General features: G+C 48.9%; 12 protein-coding genes across 12 annotated transcripts; 6 read left to right on the forward strand and 6 right to left on the reverse strand.

Moving 5' to 3' along the window:
- Nucleotides 1-1,021: 1,021 nt before the first annotated feature.
- N7517_009621 (putative nuclear distribution protein RO10) lies at nt 1,022-1,829 on the reverse strand (the record flags this gene model as incomplete). Its single annotated transcript, XM_056727344.1, has 2 exons — nt 1,022-1,428; nt 1,598-1,829. 2 exons carry the CDS (start codon nt 1,827-1,829, stop codon nt 1,022-1,024), a joined length of 639 nt encoding a protein of 212 aa, XP_056575916.1.
- Nucleotides 1,830-2,155: 326 nt separating this feature from the next.
- On the reverse strand, nt 2,156-4,870 carry N7517_009622 (ubiquitin-associated-like domain-containing protein; the record flags this gene model as incomplete). Its single annotated transcript, XM_056727345.1, has 7 exons — nt 2,156-2,515; nt 2,572-3,032; nt 3,088-4,317; nt 4,383-4,520; nt 4,574-4,610; nt 4,662-4,730; nt 4,784-4,870. The coding sequence occupies 7 exons, from the start codon at nt 4,868-4,870 to the stop codon at nt 2,156-2,158; spliced, it is 2,382 nt and encodes a 793-aa protein (XP_056575917.1).
- Nucleotides 4,871-5,409: 539 nt separating this feature from the next.
- Nucleotides 5,410-6,726, forward strand: N7517_009623 (SET domain protein; the record flags this gene model as incomplete). Its single annotated transcript, XM_056727346.1, has 1 exon — nt 5,410-6,726. The coding sequence occupies one exon, from the start codon at nt 5,410-5,412 to the stop codon at nt 6,724-6,726; it is 1,317 nt and encodes a 438-aa protein (XP_056575918.1).
- Nucleotides 6,727-7,070: 344 nt separating this feature from the next.
- Nucleotides 7,071-9,222, forward strand: N7517_009624 (uncharacterized protein; the record flags this gene model as incomplete). Its single annotated transcript, XM_056727347.1, has 6 exons — nt 7,071-7,090; nt 7,288-7,435; nt 7,498-7,533; nt 7,587-8,633; nt 8,697-8,976; nt 9,101-9,222. 6 exons carry the CDS (start codon nt 7,071-7,073, stop codon nt 9,220-9,222), a joined length of 1,653 nt encoding a protein of 550 aa, XP_056575919.1.
- Nucleotides 9,223-9,892: 670 nt separating this feature from the next.
- On the reverse strand, nt 9,893-10,630 carry N7517_009625 (uncharacterized protein; the record flags this gene model as incomplete). The annotated part of the gene is made up of 2 exons (XM_056727348.1): nt 9,893-10,347; nt 10,492-10,630. 2 exons carry the CDS (start codon nt 10,628-10,630, stop codon nt 9,893-9,895), a joined length of 594 nt encoding a protein of 197 aa, XP_056575920.1.
- A 303-nt stretch (nt 10,631-10,933) lies between these two features.
- Nucleotides 10,934-12,690, forward strand: N7517_009626 (spermidine synthase; the record flags this gene model as incomplete). The annotated part of the gene is made up of 3 exons (XM_056727349.1): nt 10,934-11,871; nt 11,922-12,228; nt 12,289-12,690. The coding sequence occupies 3 exons, from the start codon at nt 10,934-10,936 to the stop codon at nt 12,688-12,690; spliced, it is 1,647 nt and encodes a 548-aa protein (XP_056575921.1).
- A 463-nt stretch (nt 12,691-13,153) lies between these two features.
- Nucleotides 13,154-15,081, reverse strand: N7517_009627 (dynein family protein; the record flags this gene model as incomplete). The annotated part of the gene is made up of 6 exons (XM_056727350.1): nt 13,154-13,306; nt 13,374-13,984; nt 14,044-14,137; nt 14,208-14,590; nt 14,649-14,819; nt 14,916-15,081. The coding sequence occupies 6 exons, from the start codon at nt 15,079-15,081 to the stop codon at nt 13,154-13,156; spliced, it is 1,578 nt and encodes a 525-aa protein (XP_056575922.1).
- Nucleotides 15,082-15,434: 353 nt separating this feature from the next.
- Nucleotides 15,435-16,332, forward strand: N7517_009628 (IST3 family RNA-binding protein; the record flags this gene model as incomplete). Its single annotated transcript, XM_056727351.1, has 2 exons — nt 15,435-15,490; nt 15,555-16,332. 2 exons carry the CDS (start codon nt 15,435-15,437, stop codon nt 16,330-16,332), a joined length of 834 nt encoding a protein of 277 aa, XP_056575923.1.
- Nucleotides 16,333-16,577: 245 nt separating this feature from the next.
- Nucleotides 16,578-17,981, reverse strand: N7517_009629 (phosphatidylinositol-3,5-bisphosphate binding protein HSV2; the record flags this gene model as incomplete). Its single annotated transcript, XM_056727352.1, has 5 exons — nt 16,578-17,105; nt 17,156-17,512; nt 17,573-17,670; nt 17,747-17,785; nt 17,873-17,981. The coding sequence occupies 5 exons, from the start codon at nt 17,979-17,981 to the stop codon at nt 16,578-16,580; spliced, it is 1,131 nt and encodes a 376-aa protein (XP_056575924.1).
- Nucleotides 17,982-18,593: 612 nt separating this feature from the next.
- On the forward strand, nt 18,594-20,069 carry aspA (uncharacterized protein; the record flags this gene model as incomplete). Its single annotated transcript, XM_056727353.1, has 6 exons — nt 18,594-18,614; nt 18,709-18,778; nt 18,839-18,955; nt 19,023-19,114; nt 19,173-19,765; nt 19,826-20,069. 6 exons carry the CDS (start codon nt 18,594-18,596, stop codon nt 20,067-20,069), a joined length of 1,137 nt encoding a protein of 378 aa, XP_056575925.1.
- A 1,406-nt stretch (nt 20,070-21,475) lies between these two features.
- rom2 (putative Rho guanyl nucleotide exchange factor (Rom2)) lies at nt 21,476-25,311 on the reverse strand (the record flags this gene model as incomplete). Its single annotated transcript, XM_056727354.1, has 4 exons — nt 21,476-21,562; nt 21,648-22,079; nt 22,133-22,563; nt 22,617-25,311. 4 exons carry the CDS (start codon nt 25,309-25,311, stop codon nt 21,476-21,478), a joined length of 3,645 nt encoding a protein of 1,214 aa, XP_056575926.1.
- Nucleotides 25,312-26,101: 790 nt separating this feature from the next.
- On the forward strand, nt 26,102-27,007 carry N7517_009632 (V-type proton ATPase proteolipid subunit; the record flags this gene model as incomplete). Its single annotated transcript, XM_056727355.1, has 8 exons — nt 26,102-26,149; nt 26,209-26,226; nt 26,282-26,294; nt 26,369-26,451; nt 26,527-26,633; nt 26,689-26,773; nt 26,834-26,919; nt 26,971-27,007. 8 exons carry the CDS (start codon nt 26,102-26,104, stop codon nt 27,005-27,007), a joined length of 477 nt encoding a protein of 158 aa, XP_056575927.1.
- Between the last annotated feature and the right edge of the window lie 303 nt (nt 27,008-27,310).

The following is a 27,310-nucleotide window of genomic DNA, read 5'->3' on the forward strand; positions in this document are numbered from 1 at the left end:
TGAATATACGGAGTATACGGGGTACAGTAGGCAGAGACCTCGGGATATTATTTATTATGGTGCATGTAGAGGTATCATCCCTTTTTGCTCTTCGCTTGAACAACTATCGGTTATAATAGTATGAAAATTTCTCGGTTTGTAAACCCAACTAACTACGACAATCCTTGCAGTAAAGATAAAACAGGACGGACAAGTACGAAAGGTACCTATATAGGGTGCTGCGTAAGTGAACGGGCTATAGCGACGGACAGGTGGAAATAATAATAACATTCGAGGGCAGTATAATATAGGTTAAAAATGTATCAAAAATTGACAAAACAAAAAAGAACATGAGGCTGACCCGATTTGAACGGATAACCTTGCGAACTGGAGTCGCACGCGCTACCGTTGCGCCACAGCCCCAGGTTGATGAAGTTTTAGCCGCTTTATGGCTTTATGAGCATGTCTTTCTTGGTCTACTTTAGATTTCATGATTTTGCGCGTACCAGGGCAGGCGACCTGTTCATGTTAGCCACATCATTCAGAGGCACGTCAATCCGTAATCACTATTTCTAACAAGTCAGGAGTTTATATCGATTTTTATGTACCATCATCAGCCACACTTTGCGGGGAAGAACCTGGGGTAGACTAGCGCATTCCAGTTGGTTTCAAATGGAAAGAGGAATGTGCATGATATAACATTTGGGGTAATTACATGGTCAAGGAAGGGGCTTCGGGGGATAGCCTTGCATACGCCACCTTGGGACGTATCAGATTTCTAGCTTGGGTGAGCTGGATATATATTCCATCGTACCCACAGATGTAGACTTGAATATGGACATGAATGTTGTGGATTAAATCCCTCCACGTCGTATGCTAAACTGGGGAATATCCCATCTGCGTTGTTCAAGATAAAAGCACCGTACGCCCAAATCAGAGGTATCATAGCGAAAAAAACAACAGCAACAACAACAAGAGGCATCCCACTCTAGCTGCTCACTGGAATACCACTCGAAACAAAACATGCAGAAAAGAGTCACCTCTAGACCTCCTCCTCCCTCCCCTGCCTAATAACCTCCTTTCTCCTAACCTCCCTCTCAACATCTTCAAGTCTGCCCTCCCACTCAGCCCAGCACTCCCCACTCCCAACAAGCCCAACGTCATACCAGCGCTGGAGCACGCGCGCTGTGCGCACCCGCAGCTCTGAGATCTCAGCCGCCTGCTCACTCTGGGTCTGCGCGAGCCGATCTAGCTGTGGTTGTAGGTCGATTAGTGCTGCGGAGCTTTGTGCGTCCGGCACGGGGAGGTCGTTTAGCGAGGTAAGGCGTGAGGCGGTTTCGGGGAAGGCGGTGGCGTAGGAGAGAACTATTGAGGCTAGGGTTTGGGTTGTGAGGCCTTCTGGGATTTGATGGGGTGGTGTTGTTTGGAAAAGGTCGGGGTTGCGGTCGTCTAGTTGGGGTTGTGTTAGTAGATATTAAATGATATGGTCTTAGGTGGAAATTCTCCATTATACAGATATCAGAAAACATGGGGAGTTCAGATAAGAAGAGCGTAAGATATGAGGGGGCATGTTGGGGTGGAAATGCGCGTGTAAATAATATAAACAATGGTCACATACGGAGTTGTAGAACGTCCCGTACGGCTGGTACACTCCGACTAAGCCGTTCTAATTCCGATTCAAGCCGTCTAAGTCGACGGGAGACTGTCTCATCGAGGGATGCGGGCTTTTCGGGAGTGGTAGGGACGCCGGTCCAGTCTGTGGCGCCAGTGAGGAGGTAGGTGAGGCGGCGGAGGCGCGCCTCGAGGAGTTCGATGGTGGCACCAGCCACTGCGTCACTTTCGAGGGCCATGGTCTGTGGAGAGTAAAGATCAATTAGGACAATTGTGAGGAGAATTGACAGAGAAAGGATGCCAGGAGCTTGGTGAGGTCCGGTGCAAACATGGCAAAATGTGGGGACAAGCTTATCAGTACAAAAAGGGTCGAACATGGGCCTCGGGAGGTTTCTACACAAGCATCTGTCTACTTATAATATGGGATTACTAGATCGATACTTAGGACCGTGGGGTTACAATATAACCATTTGGCATATGGCCTAAGCTTGGCATTGCTCTACAGTATCTACATATTCATCATTCACTCATCATTCGTAGGCTTCCCCGCATGCTTCATTCAATGCTACTTCAGGTGCTCCAGATGATGTGTCGCGTCCTCATCATCTGCATAATTCCACTCTGGATCAACTTGCGAAGAAGTGGGTGCCATGGGCCTAGTTGCGGCGGCACGATGGCCCAAGAGACTCGCTCCACCCTTCTCCTGCATCTCTTGGCTGGGTTTTGGCTCGTCGTCGAACCCGGAGACCTCGTAGTCGAAGACATTCACCTGTGTGGCCTTCTCAGACATTTCAGGCTGCTGTTCTTTGTGCTGAGTTTCTGCGTTGTTCGACTCCGCCCAGGAATCTTCCTGGTCACTAAAGATTATGGTAGGGGTATTCTCGAATTCGCTCCCGAAGGCATCGTTGTCTCTGTTCACGAAGCCCTACTCCCAGTTAGCCAAAAACTCTAGAATGGTCTGAGAAAGACTGTGCATCTTACCTGAAGCTGAGACGGCGCAGGATCCACTGGTGCATTCACTGCATTCTCGCTCGCATAAACGAGTAAGACAGAACTCCACTCTTCACGTGCGGCTTGGAGCACTTCAATCTCCTGAACTTTCCGAACAGTATAACCAACAACCTCGCCATCCTGTGTGGCTATAGTGTTACCTTGGGCTTTCCGTTTCTCGGCTTGTCGGGTCTTCCCATCTTCCGCCGAGAAGCTGATACGCCACCACTGGTAGTCGCTGCGTTTTTCAGTGTCCGAGTCCATATCCATCAAGTGTCCTGGGGCAGTCGTGTTGTGATTCGATAAAACGTAAGTCACATGCGGTTCAGTGCATACGCCTCGTAGCGTATACTTGTGGACAGGGGGGTCGGAAGGTGATTTGGGAGGTTCGGTAAGTGTCTTTGATATCTCACGGAGAGACTCCATGGCACTCTGCTTTCTAAGTTCCAGTTCTGTACTCGAAATATTAGCTAACGACATGAGCATAGTAGTAATGGTTGTCTTGACCTTTGAGCTTGGCTTCTATTTTGGTAGCAATTGCTCTCAATTCCTCTGCGACTCGCGTCGTCTCTGGACCTGCCGCCCGGGAGCTGGGCTGATCAGACTCGCGCACTTGCTCCGGCGCAACAAATGGCACCGCCTGGGCAGCTTTTTCAAGGAGTTCCGTGATCGTCGAACTGCCCACGGGTTCCCTTGGGCTGGTGTAACGATCTATGAGTTGTTCGAGTTTCAAGACATCTCCCTGTATCTGCTGTCGTTTTGCACGGAACTCACGAGCAAAATCTCGGCAGCTGCTAAGATACCGATCTGGATAGAACACAGAATGAATGTCCACACCCACAGGGTTTGGCTTTTTAAGGGCATCGAGTCTAATGACTAGCACATCTGCTAAGTGTTCAAGCCATGCGTCGTCAAGCTCGTTCCCCGGTCTATCAGACCATAAAGCGGAGTCCAAAACTTCATAGAGCGTTTGTCCATGGTCCTGCTCAACGGGAGGCTCAAAAGTGAACAGCTCCTTGCTATCAGGCTCAGCAAACTCGTCGAAAAGCTCTTTTCTGTATGCATGTGACGTGAATATGGTTGTTAGAGGATTTTCAGGATCTGCCTGAATAGCTGCACCATGCCATGCTTCCAAAAACCTGGTGACGCTCTCTTCCGAGTCTGCCGAGAGGGATGACATGCTTTTGAGCTTTGCTAAGCTGTCGCTGCTACCAAAAGCACGTTTCGTGGTATCCATGAAAGCCATCAACCGCTGGGTCTCATGGATGATATCATCCCAGTCGCTATCCCTGGTCTTGCCATCATTCACCGTGACAATCTTTGGCAGGTTGATAGGCTGCCCGTTCCACCATTGCGGATCATGACCATAGTCAAACAGCGGTTTGTTCCGCAAGAGCAATGCTTCCCGCGCGAGAGGAATACTGTGGAGAATCGTCAAAAGCCCTCCTAGGTAAATGCCGTCGGGGTTGGGGCGGATGAACGCAGGCTCGCCCTCCACTCTTTTGCGGTCTTCTGGGTCTGGGCTAATCATGACTTCTTCGGAGGATGTGTTGAATAGAGTCATCGCCCAAGCGCCTTCTTCGTAGTGATCCCGGGTTGCTTTGTTGAACTGCGACTGCTTATTCAACGTCACCCCGGTTTCCTGCTGTCCTATGTCCGAATTCAACGACATAGCAACGGCCTGCTGTAATTCCTTTTCTTCGCGTTCCGCCAGACTGAGACCTTGTCCGGAGCCTTCTATATGGTCCAATAACCGCAAATTAGTATACCTCTTGCTGTTGAAATTGCCAATATTGTGATACCTTTCGGGGCGATCGCGCCAGGCTCTTGATATCCAATGTTTTGTTCCGGGTCGCATATGTCTGTTCGTGAAGGAGGACGAGAGGGCGGTGCTGTCGCTGGCATTGGTGGCGCATTGTCTTGCTGGGCAAAATCCCATGCTGAGGGGTATGTTAATTCCCAAATCGAGTTCCTCCAAGGGAAGTAATCTTACAAGAACCTCTGTTGTCATTCCAGTAACTAGTTATCGGCTTTGATATGTCAGACCATGACAATGAGTTGCTGCGCGTCGCCAAACTTACCTTTAGCTGAGACCCTGTCGGATCCTCGAAGTACGCGTTGATCGCTTTCTGCGAGTCGAGGTTGTTCCCCTGGACGCAATAGACTTAGCTCAGACATTGTTCGCCCAGTGGCAGTGTCCTACCTTCAAGAAGGCGATGGCTTGTTCGCGTGTCGTGCTTGTAAAGCTGACAAAGCTGGTGATAGCTTCCTCGGTCGGTTCGGATGCCATGACTCTGAAATTGAAAATAGATCAATGTACAAGCATGACAGGGATACAAGAAAAGAACAAAGCAAAGAGTTGGGAAGAAAGAAGAAAGAAGCGCAACGGAGCTTCCCCACCGCCAAGCGTCATTCCGCTATTTGTGTCTTTGGTACTTTGTCCGGGGTCCTTGATTCTCACTTTAAGACTAAAATATATTTGGACTTGCTCAGGCATTTCTTTCACCTTTTTGTTTTTAGACTACTTCAAGTCAAGGCTCAGTTCAAGTTTACAATGGATATATATATATTTCTAGAACTCATTGTCTCTTTGGTCTTTGGCCTACTCCAAGTCTTTACACAATACTATTTATGGTTGAAACAAAGCAGTGCATAACAATACAGCACTTGGGCTATTCGAGAGTCGAAGCGAGTGAGTATAAAGACCTTTCTCTTCCCCCGCCAAATAATCCTTCATCATACATTCTAAACAACACAGCATCCAGCATCCAGCATTTCGCTTCCACCTTTACAAACATCCATAAAGTGTTATATTCTATAGCTATCACAATGGCCCAGACACGCAACAACACCACCAAGAAGGCCAAGGCCTTCAAGACCAACAAGCAGATTGCTAACAGGAAGGCTCCCGGCAAGGCTGCCAGTCGTCCCAAAGTCGACATGAACAAGCTTTTCCCACCCTGGGGCTCCGAAGAAGCGCTGAACCAGACGGCAAACAAGCTGGCTACTGATATCATCCTAGCCGTGTACCATGATATCAACACCTACTGCCACATTGAGAGACTTGCGGGAGAGAATTTTTATAATTGTCAGGGGATGTTCGTCAACATGCGTACCTTCACAGAAGGATTTATCGAGCGGGAAATTGGCAACTACATGGCCTGCGTAGAATCCTTCAAGGCGGAACATGGTGAGTTTCAACCTGTCACACCTAACAGTAGATTCCTAGAGTTTGTTTCTGCGCTCGGATGGAAGATTTTTGCTATCTGTGCCCACGCCGAAGCATTCCGACGAGGCATCAAAGAAGCCGACGATAGAACCTGGAGATTCCTGATCCATAAGATTCAAGAAAACACCTTGAGTATTGAACTTTATGCTCACAGCCGTACCCTGAAGTGGCGTAATATGATTTGGATTCACCAGGGCTACCCCATTCCAGGCCTGCCAGACATGAAACCCGAAATCGAAACATACATGCAGTGGAAAGTCGACCACCCTCACCACACCGTCATCACACTCGACGGTAAATTGAAGGAGCCCACTTATCAAGGCAAGTTACAGAAACACATTGGCGAGAGTATCTATGATCCCAAGAAGTGGGGTGGTTTGAAACAGGACCCAACGCTTCGCCATCTGGCTGATGGCAGTTCATCTAACGTCGGACGCATTTGCCATATGTGCGGCAATCCTGCTAGTTGTGATTGCCGCTTGGCATCTCGAGCAGGAGAACTGGTTGAGCTGAGAGAATACCCCGAGACGGGTACTGGTATTCGAGTACTGACGAGATTCAACCGCGGTGACATCCTCGATTTATTTGTGGGTGAACTTCTTCCCGATTGCGTAGAAGATGTCTATCCTTTGTCGCAATGCGATGATGAGCCCTATACGAAGTCCAATCCAGCTCGCCCTTTGGCCACAATTTGCCCTCACGAATTTGGTAACTGGACCCGTTATATCAGCCACTCGTGCCGACCCTCGACGGCGTTCGTCACCCGCACCATTGGAAACCGAGTAGTGTGCACAGTTGAAGCCATCCGCGATATTATGCCTTTCGAAGAGCTCACTGTTAGCTATGGTGATAAGTACTGGCAGAGAAAAGACCTTAAGTGCCGATGCGGGCACTGTGATGGTTCCGGAACTGAATAAGAATTCTTAGTTTAGAAACGATTTTGATATTGAATAGAACTTTTGATATATTTTATCTTGCGTAGAAGACAGTAGTTTCGGGTAAAAGATTGTAGTTCCTCGGGATCCCCGCAGTTTTTATTGTGCGGGGAAAGCTATACTTTCCCTCTTCACTCTCTTAACCCTTTACACTGCCATATTCAATACTGTCATTTTCAGTCCATAAAGTTATGAGACAGTCAATCATATGAACATGAGCTACAGCGGAATTATTAAAGGTATTGGCCTGAGAGGCCGTGTATCCTGTCGGAGGTCTTGTTTTGGAGTTCAGCACGCATTGGCTAGGGGACTACTGACAGAGAGCTATGCGAGAGGGCCATCAGGTGTGAGTATTCCCTGTCCAAACGCGATGTGAAGCAATATTTATCTGACAATATTACTTTCAATATATAGCCACCCTTGATTGAGTCCACAGTTGGCGACCATTTCGCCAAGATTGTCGCGAAATGCGGAGATAGAACAGCGTGAGAATCGTGATTCAAGATTGGGACAATTGAGACTCGGGATACTGACTATCCTTAGTGTTATCTCAAGACATCAGAATGATCGAGCAACCTATTCCTCCTTAGACGCAAGAAGCAATGCGCTCGCTCGGGGGCTGGGATCGGTCGGTGTTGGGAAGGGGGAGCGGGTTGGAGTTATGCTTGGGAACTCGATGGAATACGCCGTGGTACGTTAGATGTTCATTAAAACATTTAACAAGAGATTAACTAGGTTAATCTCCGTGACCAGGCAACATACGCGTTATTCAAACTTGGTGCCGTTTTGGTAGGTCGATCCACACATTGCGATATGTGACTTTGTGGCTAATAATCTAATAGGTCCCGCTCAATCCGTCTTTCAATACTGCACAAGTGATTGCGGCTTTGGGCCACCTGGAAGCCAGTCATCTTATAATTAGCACAGAGTCCAATCTGCCCCGAAAAAAACCACGAAGCAATGTTCCCTTGCTCGATGACCTTGTTGAAGATCTCTACAAGTCAAACTTGGAGTCCGCATTGGTTCCTTCTCTGAAAAAGATCATTATGGTCGACAATTCCGAGGGCCGCGTGGATATATCATCATATAAAAGCTTGACGCCATATGCATCCATTATGTCCCAGCTTACTGCAGACGGCCGCAAGCTTCCTCCTCAAAATCTCTCGCCGCATGAGACTGTGAATATCCAGTTCACGTCAGGAACCACGTCAATGCCCAAGGCAGCATGCCTTAGCCATCGCTCCATCCTGAATAACGGCTCTCAGATCGGTGATCGCATGCTTCTCACGCCAAATGATATTGTCTGTTGCCCACCGCCGCTGTTTCATTGCTTCGGCAGCATATTAGGTTATATGGCGACAGCAACCCACGGCTCAGCCATCGTCTTCCCCAGTGAATCCTTCAATGCTCGTGCTGCTCTAGAGGCTGTCCAAGAAGAGAAATGTACCGCGCTGCATGGTGTACCGACAATGTTCCTCGAGCAGCTGAGCATGATCGAGACGAAAGAAATCTCCAGCGAGGGATTCCAGCATCTTCGCACCGGCATCGCTGCTGGAAGCAGTATTCCTTCCGAAATAATGAAGAAACTGCATAAGGTACTAAATCTGACCGAATTGACAATCTGTTATGGAATGACGGAAACAAGCCCCGTCTCGGCCATGACAACGACAGACGATCCCATCGATAAGCGGATCTACTCTGTCGGGAAACTGATGCCACATGTCGAGGCGAAGATCGTGGACCCGGTGAACAAGAAAGATATTCTGCCTATAGAGAAACGGGGTGAGTTGGCAGTGAGTGGGTACCTGTTGATGAAGGAATACTGGGCCGCTCCAGAAAAGACTGCGGAAGTGATGATTGCAGATGAATCTGGCAAGGTGTGGATGCACGTGAGTCCAATCTTCCAATTTTCATTTGAAGTAGAGCTGTTTTCTCTGACCCGGTGATTTTAGACTGGAGATGAAGCTTCCATGTCACCAGATGGATATATCAGTATCACTGGACGGATCAAAGATCTGATCATCCGCGGTGGTGAGAATATACACCCTCTAGAGATCGAGAATTGCTTGCTAGCCAACGACGGCGTTGCAGATGTGTCTGTCGTCGGTGTCCCCGACGTCAGATATGGCGAGGCAGTGGCTGCTTTTGTTGTTGCTCGGGATCAAGGCTCAAAGACAGTCACTGCCGAGGATATTCAGCAATGGGTGCGCGAAAAGCTTAGCAACCATCTTAGTAAGTCATAACCGGCCCTCGGGACTACTCCAGAGCTGCATCGTTTCCCATTGTTTTCAGCTGGTCTTCGATCATCCTAAAAATAGTCCCATGGACTGAGCTGACGATTTTTTTTTGCTTATAGTTCCGAAATATGTCTTCTTTTTGGGTCCCTTGGAGCCTTTCCCCAAGACAGCAAGTGGAAAGATTCAGAAGTTCAAGCTCAGGGAGAAGGCCATTGCACTTTTGGCCAAGGGCGCTGCATGAATAGCGAGCATATAAGGCCGAGACCTGACTTTCACAGATTCTTAGTGGATAAGAACATGGTATCGCTGCAAATAGAGATTTATTCAAGCTTCATTGCTCATTAGCTAGAATTGTGGTATGATCTTCGAAGGCTAAATTACGAGCCTGAGTAGATACATCCATACTATTCGTCTTAGCATTGCCACAAATGTATCATACAAAGGAAGCTAGGTAAAGATCCAAGTGGGGTGTTCAGTCTGAATTGGAGCCCCGATGGTCAGAAATGGACAACAGACAAGTCTCATGAGCAAGAACCAGTAGCTGAACAGCATGAACCCAGAAATATCCTCATAGCAACAGAACAGCCTCAACAATGGTATCGAGTGTGAAGATCTGCTGTCTCTTGGGATAGCGACTCATGGCAGCCAGCGGCCATTACAGACATTTTTAGATCGTACCGACACACCCACATCCCAACGGCGAACACGAAGCTGTCGATGGGGTAGGAAACTTGAAAACACTGTCAAGTTCCTCTTCTGTGGGGTTTCGAGGGCGGGATATTTCAGAGGTAGCCGAGTGGTTTCAGATAGACCACCACGAGCAATGGCTTATAGCGTCACGTGTAGCCAGCGAGCGAACCTCGTTGTTGTGGCTTATATCTCAAGCGCACGTGTAACAAGTTCCTCTGTATCTAGAAATCCTGTATGCCTGTTTCACCCTGGAGATTTGGGCGAGCGTCGTCCCCGCGAGTACCGTCAACCACCCATTCGGGCTCCTCGTCCTCGAAATACTGGTCTTGCTTATCCGAGTGATCATCGTAGTCCTCATTTTGATCAACAGTCGTGTAATCGAAATCAGTGTCATTGCCCTGCATGAAGCGCAATGCCATCTCCCACCGCCAGAGTCGCTCGCCTTCCTCCTTATTTGGGGGTATTTCATCACGGTCCTCGGCAAGGATCTCCCCATCTGGGCCGCGAGTGTAGCTCATCATAGCATTAGGGTCCGGGTGTGAGATCGCCTCCATCTTGGCTTCAGAGCGCAGGAGGTCAGTCTCTAGGACACCCGAGAAGCCCTTTGCTCGTCCCTCGGCCTCTCTTTCTTGCGTTGTTTGGAATCGGCGGATGAGGCGATCGTATAGTAACGGGTCTGCGGAGAAGTCAACCAGGATTAGCATTATATATTTTTTGGTGGTTTTCTTCTGTACGCAAAGCCAGCTGGCACCGGCCATAAACCAGGCCAGACATGTGTAAAATAATCAACTGGCAATGGGAGAGAAGAGAGCAGGCGGACCGGCTAACTCAAGCCCCGCCGAGAAGTATTCTGGGTGTAAGTCCAGATACCGCTTGCGACGGTTTTTGACTGTGACAGCTTTCTTTGCGCTGGATGTATCTTTCATCATGAATCCGGAATCCTTGGGAAAATGTGGCATCTTTGTGTTTCAGAGTGTGGAGGTGGAAAGGAGGAAGTTTGGAAACGCGGAGCTCGGCGGCAAAAGTGCCTTCATCTCCGCGATAACTTTTTTTCTTGTTGAAGATTTACTTGATAGGTGTCTGTTTTGAACTTGTAAGTCGAGCATCCGATTCAACATATCTTTTATTATTCATTGGATGTCTATTGCAATAAGGGAGAAAAGGATACAGATTTGGGGTTGCTAGTTTGCTAACAATCTTGACAGATGCGCTATCTTGGTTGATTCCTCCGCCACTTATATCCAGAACTGCACCTGGAAATCATGTCTGCCCAGGACCTTTTGCGGCGGGTTGATCTCCGGCGGTTCACTACCGGCGTGATCTTGCTGATCCTGCTTGCCTTCTACTCGCCCCTTTCCAAGCTGGTTTTGTCTCCGATTTATGGATCCTTCCCCGCGCATATCTTCCATAGTTTTGGAGTGGCCATCTCCGGCGGTGTCGGATGGCTACTGAAAGATAAAATTCTCAAGCGCCTGGGCCGTCTCGGTGGTTTCATGCTCCCCGTGTTGGCCTTCTGGGTTCCGACTCTCCAGTACTTTATCAAGCAGCAAAGCTCGAAGATTGGTAACCCCACAGGCCCAGTGGTCACCGAACTCTGTGGTTACTATCCTCTGGTGCTGCTGACAGTCGCATATGCCGGAAAGCAAATCCAGACTTCTTTGAGACTCGAAGCGCAGGGCGACGTGGTTGTTGAGCATGTCCCCTTGATAGGTACATATATCTTCTATTCGGCTGGTGAACATATTGCCAAATATGTTCTTTCATCAATCGTTGGGTCCTCGGTTATTTTCACTCGAGTCGGCATGCAAATGCTCCTCGCGGCCGCTTACGCTGCGCTCATCCCGTCGAAATGGCTAGTCCTAGCCATTCCCTCTATCATTTTCTCAGTGACTTCAAATGTCCATTTCGCTGGAATGACCGGTGTCAATTCTGCAATTGAGCACGAAGGATATTCTCTCCTGGCACGACAGGAAGCTTACACGGGATACATTTCTGTTTTGGAAAACCATAATGATGGATTCCGGGTTATGCGTTGCGATCACAGTCTGCTCGGTGGACAGTGGACCAGGCAAACACCAGGATACCGGCCTGAGGTGGAAGATCCTATCTACGCAGTCTTTGCTATGCTCGAGGCTGTCCGTCTGGTTGAGCCGGATAATGGCGTTCCCCGCGTTGACGCTGACAGCAAGGCCCTGGTCATGTAAGAATCACGCAAAAGCATCAATCGCCTAGTTTACTGACAGGAAATAGTGGTCTTGGAATTGGTACAACACCCTCTGCACTCATCAAACATGGTATTGATACCACTATCGTCGAAATCGACCCTGTGGTGCACAGGTTCGCCACTCAGTACTTCAACCTTCCGCCAAACCACACCCCCGTCATCGAAGACGCCGTAAAATTCGTCAAGAAGGCAGAGTCCGCCCCGAATACACCCCAGTATGACTACATCGTCCATGATGTGTTCACCGGAGGTGCCGAGCCCGCCGAACTCTTCACATTCGAGTTCCTGTCAGGTCTCCACTCCCTCCTCAAGGAAGACGGTGCCATTGCCATTGTGAGTCGCACTAAGTAATAAGCCCCCCCATTTCAACCACACACTAACGGACAAAACCAGAACTACGCTGGTGACTTGACCCTCTACCCAACCGGTCTTGTCGTCCGCACCATCAAGGCCGTCTTCCCATCTTGCCGCATCTTCCGCGAAGCACCCGGCGGAGATGACGAAGATACCGACTTCACCAACTTGGTTTTGTTCTGTAAGAAGAGCTCCAACACACCGATTCAATTCCGTGACCCTGTCCCAGCAGACTTCCTGCGCAGCAAGGCCCGTGAAAGCTACCTTGTTCCCGAGCACGAAATTGACCCTGCTATATTTGCCCATTGGCCCAAGACCGGCAGATCTCTTTTGTGGGCGAAGGAGGTCGGAAGATTGCACAAGTACCAGGACCGCAGTGCACTCAAGCACTGGGCTATTATGCGAAAGGTTTTGCCTGATGCCGTGTGGGAGAATTGGTGAGTGTTGAAGGGGAGCTTGGTAAAATTCGGAAATCGAAGATTACTTTTGCTCTATCAGAGAGGATTGTACTGTACCAAATAATAGCAAAATAGACTACAAAAAATAACTTTTCGTTCTATAAGAACATTGAAGCATTTTGGGGCTGTGCTTAATAGCTCAACAGCTGTCCACGGGTAACTCCAATAGAGAGTATATCTACTTGTTTCGTCTGTATTGCTGGGAAGACATAGAATAACAAATCACAGACTTCATATTGGTATCATTATCTAACACCTGCCGAAAAGCCATGGGAGCTCCCTCCACTGCTAGGTAACAGCGACTGTTTGCCTTTCACAGCCAAAGGTCTCCCAAGAACTCTTTCATCTCCATATATCAAATCGCCCAGCCCATCGCCAGGAGCGAGAGTTCTGGCCTCTGTATTATGTACGCACAAAGAACTAAAATACAGTGAGAAAAGAATGAATCAAGCCGAGGGGCTGCCGCGGGGACTGGAGCCAGGCTTCTTGACGAGGCCAGCGAAGAAGTTCGCCAGGGCTTGGTTGTGTGCTTTCTCATCATTGCCGCCGGTGCCTGCATATGGGGTCTCCTTCTTTAGGGTTCGACTAGCCTCGCGGTCCTGGGGTAATGTTTAGCTATGTCCTGGGTTGGGGAGGGTAATGATGCCGCCCGGGTCAGGTGCTTACCCGAAGCTTTTTCAACATATCATCGGCGTCCACTTGGATTCCGCCCATGTTGAACTGTACAGGGCCGATGTGGTCGTTGACTTTGCCTTCGTCGGCCATGGGAGACATCTCCAATTGTGGGGTTGGCTGGTTTGAATTCTCCTTTTCATCCTTGGCTTTGAGATCTTCCAGTTTTTCCACTTGGGTTGCGAAGAAATCTTGGAGGTCAGTGGTCTCGATTTCAATCTTGGTCGTGTTGCCGTGAGGGTTGGCTGTGCCTCGTTTGGGATCATTGATCGTCTGTTCGAACATAGTCACTGCACTTGTGCCTTCTTCTGCTAGGCCGTTCTCGCTTGACTGGTTGTCGTCTGTAGATTGATAGATCGACTCGGGAGGGTCTTGGATCTCAATTGACCACGCTGTCGATACCCCCTCCATGTCAAATCCTTCCCGGATAATTCGAATCTTACCCCATGAGTCCCAGTTGGCTGGCACCAGGATCTTGTCTCGGTCGATCACATTATGTTTTAAAGATTCTCTTTTCAAGAGAGAGTGTATGCCCAGAGAAGAATGAATCAAGCCCTGAAGAGAGTTTGCAAGGAATGGGGTAGTATAGATGAGCGATGCGCCGTCTGTCTGGGGGTCAGAAAAGAGCCCAACATGGCCAAACACAGGGTAATAAAGTCCTTACGCTTTAGGAGAATCGTTCTAAGGAACTGGAGAACGAAGTCGAACTGCTCCTCGTGCCATCCGTGGTCTTTCTCCAGTTTTTCGATCTTATCCGCCTAAGAACATCGAGCAGGTAAGTCAGCAAATGTTTATCGGAAAATGATATCTGTATAAGAGTGTACGTACCCCTTGGCAGACAACACACATTGGGATGCCGAGACCCTCGTCCCATTCGCCGGGCCCTAGAGGTATTGTGACCGGACCGCTTGAGTTTGATATGCCACCTGCAGCTGCAGAGCTGGGATCAATTCCCCTTTTGCGATCACGCCACTCCGTCATGGTCTCTTCCATCACGAATTTGGTTTCATCGTCAAGCGAAACGAGCACAGAACGTAGCAGACGGGTCCATTCCCTTAGCCTTCGAACCCACGTCCATGGGTCTGACCAGTCCATCAGGATGACAACCAGCGTTTCCGGGACGGACTTGGGGGTCAGAAGTGGTTTGAGGAGAGGTGCGAATGACGGAGAGGGCTCGGACAGGAGGTAGGCCGAGACACGGGCCAGAGTATCTGCGCGAAAAGAGCATTAGCATAGTCAAAGCTAGCGAAAGTGTGCATTTGTATGTACCTTCTTTATCAGCATCGAGGACATCTCGATATGTGTATCCAAGCGCAAACTGATTGGCGATTGGTGGTGTTTTCCCTTTACCTTTCCGTTTATCGTTTGCTAAGCTAGGGTCTGCAGACGTATCCGCGGAAAAGGTATCTAGGAATTCCCTTTGGCTGTCCGGTGTGCCACCTATCGAGCTATTAGCGAGCTAGTCCAGGAATTGAAAGGCAGGACCAGAAATGAGGATGAGCAGGAGTGGAATACTGAGAGGAAACTGGAACTAACCTAGCACTAGCAAGTTCTTCTCAGGCAAGCGCTTGCCGTTGGCAACAGTATCTAGTAGGGAGGACCAAATGTTCTTCTTGGAGCCATCTTTGCTAGTTGGTCGACTGCTCGTTCCGGCCGCCTTCGTCCCGGGATTCGGAGTGGAAGACATCTCTAGTCCCACCATGCCTCAAAGGGCATTCACCCTTCCAAATGTTTGTCTCTTCTGTAGTATAGCGGAAATATTGTGCGCGTGGAAATGTGGAGGCGGAGGGGGAGAAAGTCGAAGCAGCGTCGCGGGTCAGGGGAATCCCGAGGGAGATCTGGTATAAATGTAGGCCCACTTGAAACAACTCTACTTTGCGAAAGACTTGCAATTCACAAAAAAAAAAGAGGAAGGGCTTTTTAGTTCATGTCGAGCAGGGGGCTAGTTTGGGTAAAGGTGCGTAAACAATTGATTATTACGGTTCCGCGGGTCTCCACATTTCTTTCTCTCCAACTTCTGCACTTTGAACATCTCTCTCTCATACATTTTCCTCCATGAATTCTATTCGCCAGGTCCAAGCGCTCAATAAGCGTGAGCTTGAGCATGCGATGTAAGTTGAACTCATGTGAAGCTCCCGTAAAGTTCTTTTTCCCGCTGACAGTACCTTTCTATAGACCCCCAGAGGCGTCATGGCATGCAGACTACCGCGACACAGCCTATATCTACATTGGAGGACTCCCATTTGATTTATCCGAAGGTGACATTATCGCAATTTTCTCACAATATGGAGAACCGGTGCATGTCAATCTAGTCCGCGACAAGGAAACAGGCAAGAGCAAGGGATTTGCCTTTCTGAAATACGAGGACCAGCGCAGCACAGATCTTGCTGTGGATAATCTCGGTGGTGCAACTGTTATGGGCCGCTTGCTTCGGGTGGATCATGCGCGCTACAAGCGGAAGGATGACGAGGAAGAGCAGGACAATGTCACCAAGTTGATGGGAGAACCGGCTATCACTGAGAGCAAGGGCAAGGAAACCGACCGGAGGAGGGGAACTGAAATAGAAGAACGGCGACCGATACTGAAAGAGGAGAAGGAGCTGGAAGAATTGATTCGGAACCACGACGAGGAAGATCCCATGAAGGAATTCCTGATCGAGGAGAAGAAAGAAGAGGTCGCTACTGCAATCCAGTTGTGGAAGAGCACCAAGAAGTCGTCTCGGCGACGCGACGACAGCAGAGAACGGCCAAGCCGGCACCACCGCCGACACCGCTCCCGTTCTCCTCGCGAGCGAAGACATCGAGATGATCGTTCTCCAGATAAGGAGAGGCGATCTCGCTACAGGTCATCCGAAAGAGAAAAACCCACAAGGGACCGATCGCCGAGGAAGTCGCGCTCGCCCGAGTCCCGAAGACACCGAAGTGATCGGGGTAGACATGATCGCCGCCATTGAAGGATATACGAGATATCATTATAAAGTCTTCCAAAGTTAACTACGGCGCTAGACAACTTTTCTCGCCAAAATCCTCTCCTTGCAACTTGGGTCACTCTGGCCAAAGAGTGTTTCCTAGTCCAAAAAGCGATGCAATGATTCGAGTTTGTTGCTGCCAATGAGCTGCGTGCTGCGGACAGGGTGTTCATTACTTGCTGTGTGATATACTACCACCCTTGTTGTGACAGCCTGGGAATCCCCTTCTGTCAACCACCAAGATATCGTTTCCAGCCATCCCGCAAACAATATCTCTTCCCTTCCTCGCCATCTCGAAGCACAAACTTCTCCCAACGTCCCTCTTTCCCAGACCCGATTACCAATAGAGTCTGGTCATCGCACCAGCCTATGAGGCCTTTTTGAGGCCGGCCAAATGATGAGATTGGTGGCACATGCGGCGAGCTCAGGTTGGCTTGCTCACCAATCTCAAAATGTGCGTTGGCAAATGAATAAACATCTGAGAAGACACGAGGTAGCAGGGGAATCTTGCCAAGGATTCCCCATTTATGGCTAGGAGGTGCTTCCTCGGATGCTGATGATGGTGACTGACTGCGACGAGCGGCGGGTTGCTGGTGGGGGATATCAAAGATGTGGAGAGTCGATTTGTCAGATGTTACTGCCAGTAAAGTATTGGACGGCGAAAAGGAAATTGAGAATACCACAGCGTGATCAACACCGCGTCGCAGTTCTGCCATCTTTGTGCAATTCCCTGTAGCGAATATACGAACCAAAGTCCCCTGTACAAGTGTCAATAACCCATAGATGATCACAGCCCAAGAGAACTTACGGACTCACTAGCAGTCGCCAGCAATTTTCCATTTGGACTCAGGGCCATAGCACGCAACGGCGTGCTATGTGCAGGTATGATACTGATGTTGCCGGTCTCCAGCTCTATCATTTGGACCTGGCCCGGAGACCGACCAGGGAAGGCCAGCACCTTTTGATCAAGACAGGCCAACCCTAACGGGTTGTCGAAGGTCTCAAAAACGGACAACTTCTGCGGAGGGTTGGAGAATGCAAACACATGGACGCTATTCAGTAAAACAGCAACGATCTTCGATTTGGAGAGACGGACACCGAGAACAGATGTGCGGAATTCAAGTGTGATGGCCGCTTTCTGTTTAGCATCGTCCCATATAACCAACTAATGGTGTCTATGAGCTTGAATTCTCACAAGTAGATTGTAATGGGGATGATTGCTTACCTTGTTCTGTGGAAACTTGGGGTTCTTCCCACCACCGACAATAGCCAAGTAGTTCGACTGGCCAAGCATTTCCGCTATCCCGATACCTGCATTGAAATCTGCAGTGCAAATAAGACAGTCAGGGTAAGTTCTTTCATATTTGGCACCTTCTTGACCTGAAGATCAATCGCCTACCTCTCAAAACCTTGAGCTCGCAAGGGTTGGCATTATATACTGTTTAGTCCTTATCAGCCAGAGCTTCATAGTTCATGATATGAGCCAGCTTCCAAGGCCTTGATAGCTGACTCAAGGATTCCTTACCACAAAATCCCGTGTCCATGCCCACCGAGAAGCAGCTGTTATCATGATTAAATGTTGCTGAGAGTGAATATGGCCCGACGGACTCATCGATAGATTGGCGTGTATTCATTGCTGTATGTCAACGAAGCATAGTTAAAAAGAATTTGTTGATGAAATAGATAGATGTGGGTAGACTCTGTATAGTGAAGTCCCTAAACCCTAATAAATAGGTGATCTTAATGATCTTTCCAGGTTCAAATGCTTCCAAATGCTTTCAAAGGATGTCTGAGATCCCCGAGCTTAATCGATAAGAGCAATGCGGGCAAGATCCACATCGACACCTCAGGCTTTATTTTATGTAATCATACGGTTGCCAGCAGCGACCCACTTTGATCAACCCCTGAGTTGTTGATGAGATGGAAGGAAGTATCATGGAAATAGGGGGAATACCCAATGTATACAGAGCAATTTACTGCAATTTGTTTTTTTTTTTCAACATCCACTTATTGTGATTGATCAAGACCTTGGGGCAGCTTTGTAGAAGTAAAAAAAGTAGACTGGAGAAGAAGAGCTGTCCCGTGATTGGCCTATTTGGGAAAGGGGGAAACACGAACTGTCTCTTTCCCCCCTACTCTCTCCAGACTCTCAGGAGAGCCAAGTTTCACACCATTCTTCCTCGTTATTAATTCCTTGCTTTGGACTTCTTTCTTCGGACACTTCTTTAATCTTCCTTTAGCCCACAATGTCGTCAGCCCTCAACGCGGTATGTGCATTCCCCTTTTAATTCGGAGCTTCCCGCTTTCTTGAAAAGTTTCCCAAGCTAATTGCAGGCCCGTACTCATTCCGGGTAGATGAAGATTCGTCGCAAGAAGAATGTCAAGAAGGGAATCCAGTTCTGTTTGATGGTCTGCGGCGCCAGTGGAACAGGTATGATTGAAACGAATTACTCGAATTCCAGCGACTGACAGGATCTCCTTTCTGCGACAGGCCGCACCACCTTTGTCAACACTCTCTGCGGCAAGCAGGTTCTGGAGGGCAAGGATGCCGATGATGCTGCCAATGCCCACCTGGAGGAGGGTGTCCGCATCAAGCCCGTGACTGTCGGTCAGTTGAAACCGCCCCCGCGCGCGGCGCTTGTATCAAGCTATCAATACTGACATTGGGATGCCAGAGCTTGAGTTGGACGAGGAAGGAACTCGCATCTCCCTGACCATTGTCGATACACCCGGATTTGGTGACCAGATTGACAATGAGGCCAGGCACGTACACACAGATGCCCGACATATGTTCACGGACTGACTTTTTGTGTAGCTTCGGCGAGATTGTCGGTTACCTTGAGCGCCAATACGATGATATTCTTGCAGAGGAGTCGCGAATTAAGCGTAACCCTCGATTCAGGGACAACCGAGTACACGTGCTGCTTTACTTCATCACACCCACCGGCCACGGTCTTCGTGAACTTGATATTGAATTGATGAAGCGCCTCTCTCCCCGTGTTAACGTCATTCCCGTCATTGGAAAGGCCGACTCTCTCACCCCCGCCGAATTGGCCGAGTCCAAGAAGCTGATCATGGAGGACATTGAACACTACCGCATTCCCGTCTACAACTTCCCCTACGACATCGAGGAGGATGATGAGGACACTGTGGAGGAGAACGCCGAGCTCCGTGGACTGATGCCCTTCGCTATTGTCGGCTCGGAAGACTTTGTTGAGATTGACAACCGGAAAGTGCGCGCGCGCCAGTACCCATGGGGTGTCGTCGAGGTTGAGAACCCTCGTCACTCGGACTTCCTGGCTATCCGTAGCGCTCTGCTCCACAGCCACTTGGCTGATCTGAAGGAGATCACTCACGATTTCCTTTATGAGAACTACCGTACCGAGAAGCTCAGCAAGAGCGTCGATGGTGGTTCTGGGTATGCCTCTCCTGATGAGAAAAATTTCTACGATCAATATGCTAACGCATGGATGAGCAGTGGCTATGATTCTGCTATGAACCCCGAGGATTATGCCAACCAGTCTGTCCGTCTCAAGGAGGAGCAGCTCCGCCGCGAGGAGGAGAAGCTCCGTGAGATTGAAATCAAGGTACAGCGTGAGATTGCTGAGAAGCGACAGGAGCTGTTGGCTCGTGAGAGCCAGCTCCGAGAGATTGAGGCTCGCATGCAGCGCGAGCAGCAAAGCCAGGGCAATATGGGCGAAGCAGCCAACGGAGAGGCCTAGATATACCCTGTCGACGATGCGGCTCATTCAGCTGGGCGCCGATTCGCAATGTGATACCGTTTGTGCCAACATGGACTTTTATGGCACCAACAAGTTGGCTTTTGTTTATGGGATAATATTGACTGTTTATTCACGTTAATAGCTTTTTTCTTCTTTTCTTACTTTTGCGGGGATGGGTCACCTCAACATAGATTACGGCACTCCGGTCACGAATTGTGGGTGCAATGCTTCTCATTTTTCAATGGGAGACTGAACTGTTTTAATCAGTTTCTGGAATCCCGATTGATATATTTCGCTCGTGTTCAACCCGGAGACTGCATCCCTTCCAGCACATGTTTTTCGCTGTGTCCAGGTCATCCTGTCTTTTTTCTTTTCATCACACCCCAGCTGCCACCGTGACATGTTGCTGTATCATTTCTATTTCCTCCTCTTCTATGCTTCCTCTCCTGTTCTTGTCCAAAGTCCGCAGCGCAGCAATATTCCCTCTTCTCTTGTTTTTTTTTGCGTTCGTGGCTCCTGTCTTGTTCATTATCTATCCTTTCTCCTCGTCTGTCTTCCTAGCCCCTGATAGTAATTGAGGAAGAAAAAGTACCTGACTAGCTCACTTGCTTCTGTCATTTTTTTAGTTCTGCTACTGTAGTCGGTTCCTATGCACTCTCTATATTGGCATGCTTTGGTTTGTGGGACTACAGCTAAGCTGTCAAAATATACATACACAGCTTGGAGCATATTTTTGTTGGGCTCGCTCGACCTTTCTGTCTAGTGAAGGAAGAAGATATTCGGATTTAATCACAGTTACGAACTAAGCCTATTTAAAATTCACTGCAATTCTCATCTGAAATGCAATTGCCATTCACACCAATGAGACTGCTAAGTATAACAGACAAAGATGCCTTGAACTCAAAACGATACATGTAGAACGAAAATGTCTCGAGAATATGGCCATGTAGGAGCAGACACAGCCATCGGGAGATAGAAAGAGCTAAAGAAGAAAGGTAAAAATTTTTAAAAAGAAGAGAAAATGGACCAAATGCAATCAGCAAGAAGTAGAAAAAGAAGAAACACAGCGAAAAGCAAGAAAGCAGACACGCAAGAAGTGGTATTTGCGCTCCATTGTACATTGCGTAGAAAAGACGGGAAAACCCCCGATTTATTGTAATTGGTGTCGAGGAAAGGGAGGGAGTGGTGTTTGCGACGTAGATGTGGATAATTGTTGTAAACACACAACACAGTACATATACTTATGACTTTGTGAGTGTACCGGGATGACACATACAGTGAATGGCGTCAATGAGAACTTTAGGTAGAGAGGTTCTCCTAATGTTCAGTGGGAAGAACGATGCGGACGACAGCGTCAAACCGGGGATGTCGAGCAGGGGTTCATTGTAGCATGCACCCGTCGGACATTAGACGGCTGCCTGTGGCTTGTTGGTCCAGAAATCTAAACTGGCAACAGTGTCATAGCCTTGCTCATCTTCATAGGCGTAGATAATCTAGCAAAACCAGTCAGCGCTTGATCAGTGATATATGATCCCCCTTAGAAAACTCCTGGGAAGAAAAATTCTGGAAATAACATACCTCGCGGGTGGAACTGTGTAACATGCGAATGTTCTTGCCGGTCATGAGGTGTGTCAATTCACTTGTTTCAACGTGTCGAATTTCAACAAAGTTGGGCTCGAATGCCAGTATGTAAGGGTAGGACAGCGCGAATGCGTTCGGGTTGCCCTCCCATGCGATCCTCCAGTCCGGACGGGCGCGCCATCCGTTGCGGTTGACGAAGAATGAGAAATCACTGTAGTTGAGTAGGAACTCGCCATTCATACGCTCAATATGGATAGGCTTGACATTTTCCTTTCGTGCCACGAAATCAAGGGACGTGTCGGCCTGGTCAAGGAGAGACTGCGTCTCTGTTGTTTCTAGACTGACCACCTCAAAGCCACGCGCACAACCAACGCACAGAGTAGAACGCAGGAAATGGATGGAAGAAGACTCGGCAGGAATATAGTATTCCTGTGTAGAGGTGTTAGTGTGAAGTGAACAAACATGCAAGAGTAAATACGAACCTTGAATGGCTTAAGTGTATCCTGGCCGCCCTGGAACATTTTGCTGACAGCAGACTTCTTCTTTCCCTTTGCCAGATTGTCCATCGGCTCGTAGACCTTGATTGTACTTGATAGCGCCGATGTTTTGACTGAGCAAACAAGATGACGACCGAGACCAATGCCTGCCTTGAAAAAGTTGGCATGGCCCTGAATTTTCTTGGGCCGTTTTGCCATGCTGTTTTGCCCCTCGACGAGATCGAGAGCGTCCATGGGATAAGAGGAAAGCGTTTTGTTTGCCAGAACTAACAGCAGCTGGTACTCTTCTAGAGTGTCGATTTGTGTGACTTGGGTAGCCTCTAGCACCTTTTTTGGTTTTGCTGATTTGTCTTTGGGCCAGCGCTCAGAGACGAATATACCATTATCAGTTCCGTAGACTAACTTCCGGCCTCCATCTGGTAGCAGTTAGCGACTGAGACTTGACCCGAATAAGGAAATTTTCACTTACCAATCGGAACAAGACAGTTGATCCGGTTAACCGCTGCAAAGAAGCCCTCGCTCAGGATCGTCTTGTTGTAGAAATTGCTATTTCGTTCCCACAGCTTCTGCTGTTGTTGCTCTACCGCTTCGATGAACTTTCGTCGTGTGGCGACGGTTGTGGCATAGAGAGTCTGCTCGTAACCACCTTTGCCGAGATGTCTGAACGTGATCGGCAGTCCACCATCTTTGGCAGGAGGGGGATTGTTGATGACAGTTTTGTTGGACAGGAGACTGGATGAAGGTCTTTTTGCAATACCCAGCCGTGGGATAACCTCTTCCATTTGGGCGATTACTAACAGCTCCAAAGGAATGGGTTTCCTGTAAACCCGAGATTCCTCACGTTTATTCACCGTTTTGACGCGAACGAGCAGGACGGCATGGTCAAAGAGATACGCAGTAACATCAGAGCTGTCGGCTGTGGTCTTCTTGAATGACATCTTCATGATCATTTGTCGATTTTCTTCTGTAAGCTTCAAATCGACATAATCCGCAGAGTTGAATTTCAGCGCAGCGTTCAGTTGGACCAAGTTGAAATGATTCTCCGCTTTTCCACTTTCGGCATTGACGCGCGAAAGGAAGTCCTTGATCAACTTGATGGCCTTCGGAATGTCTTCTTTATCAGGGTTGCCATCCGCACTGTTTTTGTAAACACCTTCAAGCAAAAGCGGATATCTTGCAAGACGAGTTGTAGGCTTTGTCAGGTAACCGTTCAGTTCCAGCTTCCGAGATTCCTTAAGACGCTCCGTGTCTTCGACAAATTTGGCAAAGGCTGGGTTTGATGATTTCTCCTTCTCAAACTCGTACTTTCCGTAAAGTTGGTTGGCACCATATTTGATGAAAGGGTCGAAATTAGGGACATGTTGACAAAAGATGTCGCCAATGGTTTGAACGACTTGACTCTCCTTTTGTCGAGCATTCAGGGCTTCACACAGAGCGCTATTGACCTTGAGGACCTCTAAACAGTTGCCAAATACAGTTCGAATGAATTTCTCACGCCGGTGTTCCGGAATTGGCGAGTGGGTGGTGGTTCCAGCAGCGCGCAATGGTCGCATCCAAAAATCCCGCAAATACTCTAGATCCTTGACGAAATCACGCTCCGTGTACATGAGCTCGAAGATAACCTCCTGCCGTTTCTTCTCGTGATCGTCAACCGAGTCTGAGACTTCCTTGGGCACCGTGCTAATCCACAGCTTTTGGTTATCATTGTCGTCGTCGTCATCGGGAGGTAGAGCAGTTTTGGATTCTGATGTTCCCAGTACCGGTTGAGGTTTCAAATTCAACCTGGCTTGCTGCTCGAGTCGTCGTGGACAAGCAATTGAATAGCAGAGTGTGTCCCGGTTGCAAGTGGGAGAATAACATTCAGTAAGGAGAGTGAAAACTCCATTAACCTCGATTGTCGACTTGTCTTCTCCCATTGTTTCCTTGAACTGGTAGACCTCTCCAGGTGCATCTCGAAGACGGTGGTCATATGTGACATCGTGGAAGAACTTCTGAGCATCCAGCGCACGTCCAAGCAAAAGAGCGAGGTTGCGGTCGTTGGTTCTGATGATGGAGCCGATTAGGTCAACTGAATCGGTACCAGAGAACGCATTCTGATATGAAAGACCGTTCTTCTGTCGTTCGCCGAGTGAAATCTTCTCCCTGAAGATCTCCGCGACAAGAGAAAGCAGAGCAGGATAGACCACCGGAACTTTCCGCTGCGAATCGCTAGAAACAAGCGTAATTTTGCCACCGGAGCTCTGTGTGGCTTGACTTTGAACGCTCATTGTTCGATCGGGCGCAACAGTGGATGCCATAGACATAGTCCGGGATCTTTGCGATGCGTCGCTTGGCTGACGAGATGCAACGGACTCCTCTGGATTGGGTTGCATCATTGAGTCGTGCCTTATTGGAATCTGCTGATCGTGACCTGACGGAGGTCTGCGGTGTGGAATTGACCTTCCGCTGTTCATGATATGCGGATCCCGATCCGATGACCAGGAAGTCATGGACATAGCTCGTTCATTCGCATGCTTTTCTGGGACAGGACGGCCGAGCTGCGTGACCTGGGCTCCAGCATGATACTGTTCACGGCGAGAGGCAGTCGCGGAGGTGTGATTGAAGTTGCTTGGCGGGATCTGGTAAGGTGGCCCGCCTAGTCTTGCCATTGATCTTGACCGGGACGAATCGGAATTCAGCGCAGGAGGAGGCATAGGGCGATTGAAATCCCTGGATTCTGGGTATTGCGGAGCAGGGCTTGGCCTTGACTCGAGGCGTTGAGGTCGAGGATAGGAAGCAAAGCGTTGTTGGCTACCAGGGGGGTTGTGTCGAGGAGGCTGATGTGAAGACATTGTTGCCGAGGCCCCTGGATTGTAGGCCTGGTACTGCCCAGACGGTGGGGGTGGAGGATATCCATTTGGTGGTCCCAATGGCGGTCCGTGTCCATTTGGCATTTGCCGTGTTGGCGGCGGCGGCGGTCTCTGAAATTGAGGTTGTGCGACATGCGACGACATGGTATGAGCACGACCCTGGGCGAATTGTGGGGTCTGCGAATTCATGGTATGAGAGCGTCCTGCGGGTGGTGCACCTCCAAATATGTCAGAATACGCTGCATCCCGCTGCGTGGACGAGGCGGGTCCGTGAGGCCGGTAATTCCGGCTACGTTGGCCCCCCAAATCCGCCATTTTCACAAATTATCAGCGATCAGGGACGAGTAGCGGTGATTTGATCAGATACGCAATGTATATCTATGCCGAGGTGCGAGGAAGGCGAAAGGGGTATCCGGATTGATCGTGGAGAGCGTTCAGGGCGTCGCAAGAGGTTTGTTCAAGATCGTAGACGGGAGAAACAATATAGCTGGAACGAGAGAAAAATTCCGTAGGCAGTGACCTCGAAAGAAATAATAGATTGTCTCAAAGCACTGATGGGACTCAATATTCCATAACTCCCCTCAGTTCGGATGGGGGAATTTAAAGGCGATATCAAACGGTACTAATGGAAAAGCGCCAGGAGCTGTGAGCGCAACAAATTCAGGGCTCCTTTCGATTTCATGCCCTCAGCATCCTCCGAGACTTAAGGTGAGTAGTAAAGGTAGGAGAGTTGTTGAAGGTGGGGGTGATAGTTGGATGTTGAAAATGCAGTAATAAACTGGGGGGAGGGGACCAGGAGAACGAGGATGGCGAAGGTGACGGCGAGGCCGGTATGATAATTTCAATACAAAGGCACCTAATCTGCACATGTGCTGGCGATAGGGCGTTCAGAATCGAATACAACGGGTACGGTATCGTCACCGCCCAGGACCGGACAATGGCGTGGACTACGGCGGGCGAAGTGGCCATGTGGAACACCCAAAGCCTTGAAACCTATCAACAGCCCGAACTTCTCCCTCCCCTTGATCTTGTATCAAACAGCTCTCATTTTCTTCTTATATTTCTTCCGTGTGATTTGCAAGATAAATCTTGCTCCAACATCACTATGGCAGACAGTGAGCTTGCGCCCAAGTTCGCTCCGTTCTTCTCCTTCGTGAGTTCAAGCCCCCCGAGAACATTGGAGTGGATAGACTGACGGGCTCCCTATACTAGGCTGGAATTGCCGCTGCAGTGAGTCTATTATAACCTCGTTCCGATTTGACAGTGCACTAACATTTCCCTGTAGATGATCTTCGGGTGTACGTGAAATATCTCATGTGGATGGAGCTCTCTAGGTTCTAGGCATCCGGACAAACAGCTTACAATCTCACAGCGGCAGGAGCAGCTTACGGCACAGCAAAGTCTGGCATTGGAATTGCAGGTGTGGGAACCTATAGGGCTGATCTCATCATGAAGGTAAGGAATCCTTTTATCCAGATTCGCCGGTTCCATGATGGATGTGACGGTAGCTAACTGAGTTCATGGCTGCAGTCCCTCATTCCAGTTGTTATGTCCGGTATCATTGCAGTTTACGGTCTCGTTATCGCCGTGCTCATTGCGCAAGCAGTGGGCCCAACCACCAATATGAGTTTATACACGTACGTCTCGAGAGTTGGATGAATATGGAGCTTGACACAAGCTGACACTGCACAGAGGTTTCATGCATCTTGCTGCTGGAATGTCAGTTGGTCTTACGGGTGTGGCTGCTGGTTATACAATTGGAGTTGTGGGCGATGCAGTAAGGACCCTATATGCGCGGCAACGTGAGGGGACTATTGAGCTCTAACAGCTACTCTAGGGTGTTCGGGCATACATGCAACAGTCTCGGGTCTACGTGGGAATGATTCTCATCCTGATTTTCGGCGAAGTTCTCGGGCTTTATGGGTAGGTTTCCGACTCAGATTCTTCAGATTATTCTTACTAACATGATTTCAGCTTGATTGTTGGTTTGATCCTAAACTCGAAGTCTTGAGCAATTTCATACGACAACTCATTCCACAACACTTTTTTTTTTTCGTCCACCGGTCATCCTGATCTTCGAAGAGACACGATTTCATAGATGTGTACTAAAAACGTAACCAGAACAGATAGCTATGAGACTGGATCAAGATACTTCTGAATCGAAATAACATTCTTCCGATGTATAATAAAATCTTCCAAGGTTAGAATGAAAGATTATCAAATCAAAGCTAAGAGCTTAGAGCTTACTCAGTCCGGTTTATCACCGTTCTCCCGTTCAGCCCCGCCCCCATAGATACGTCAGAGGGCAGAACTT

The sequence above is a fragment of the Penicillium concentricum genome (assembly GCF_028827145.1).
Source record: "Penicillium concentricum strain IBT 3081 chromosome Unknown utg000004l_segment0_segment0, whole genome shotgun sequence".
Lineage (NCBI taxonomy): Eukaryota > Fungi > Ascomycota > Eurotiomycetes > Eurotiales > Aspergillaceae > Penicillium > Penicillium concentricum.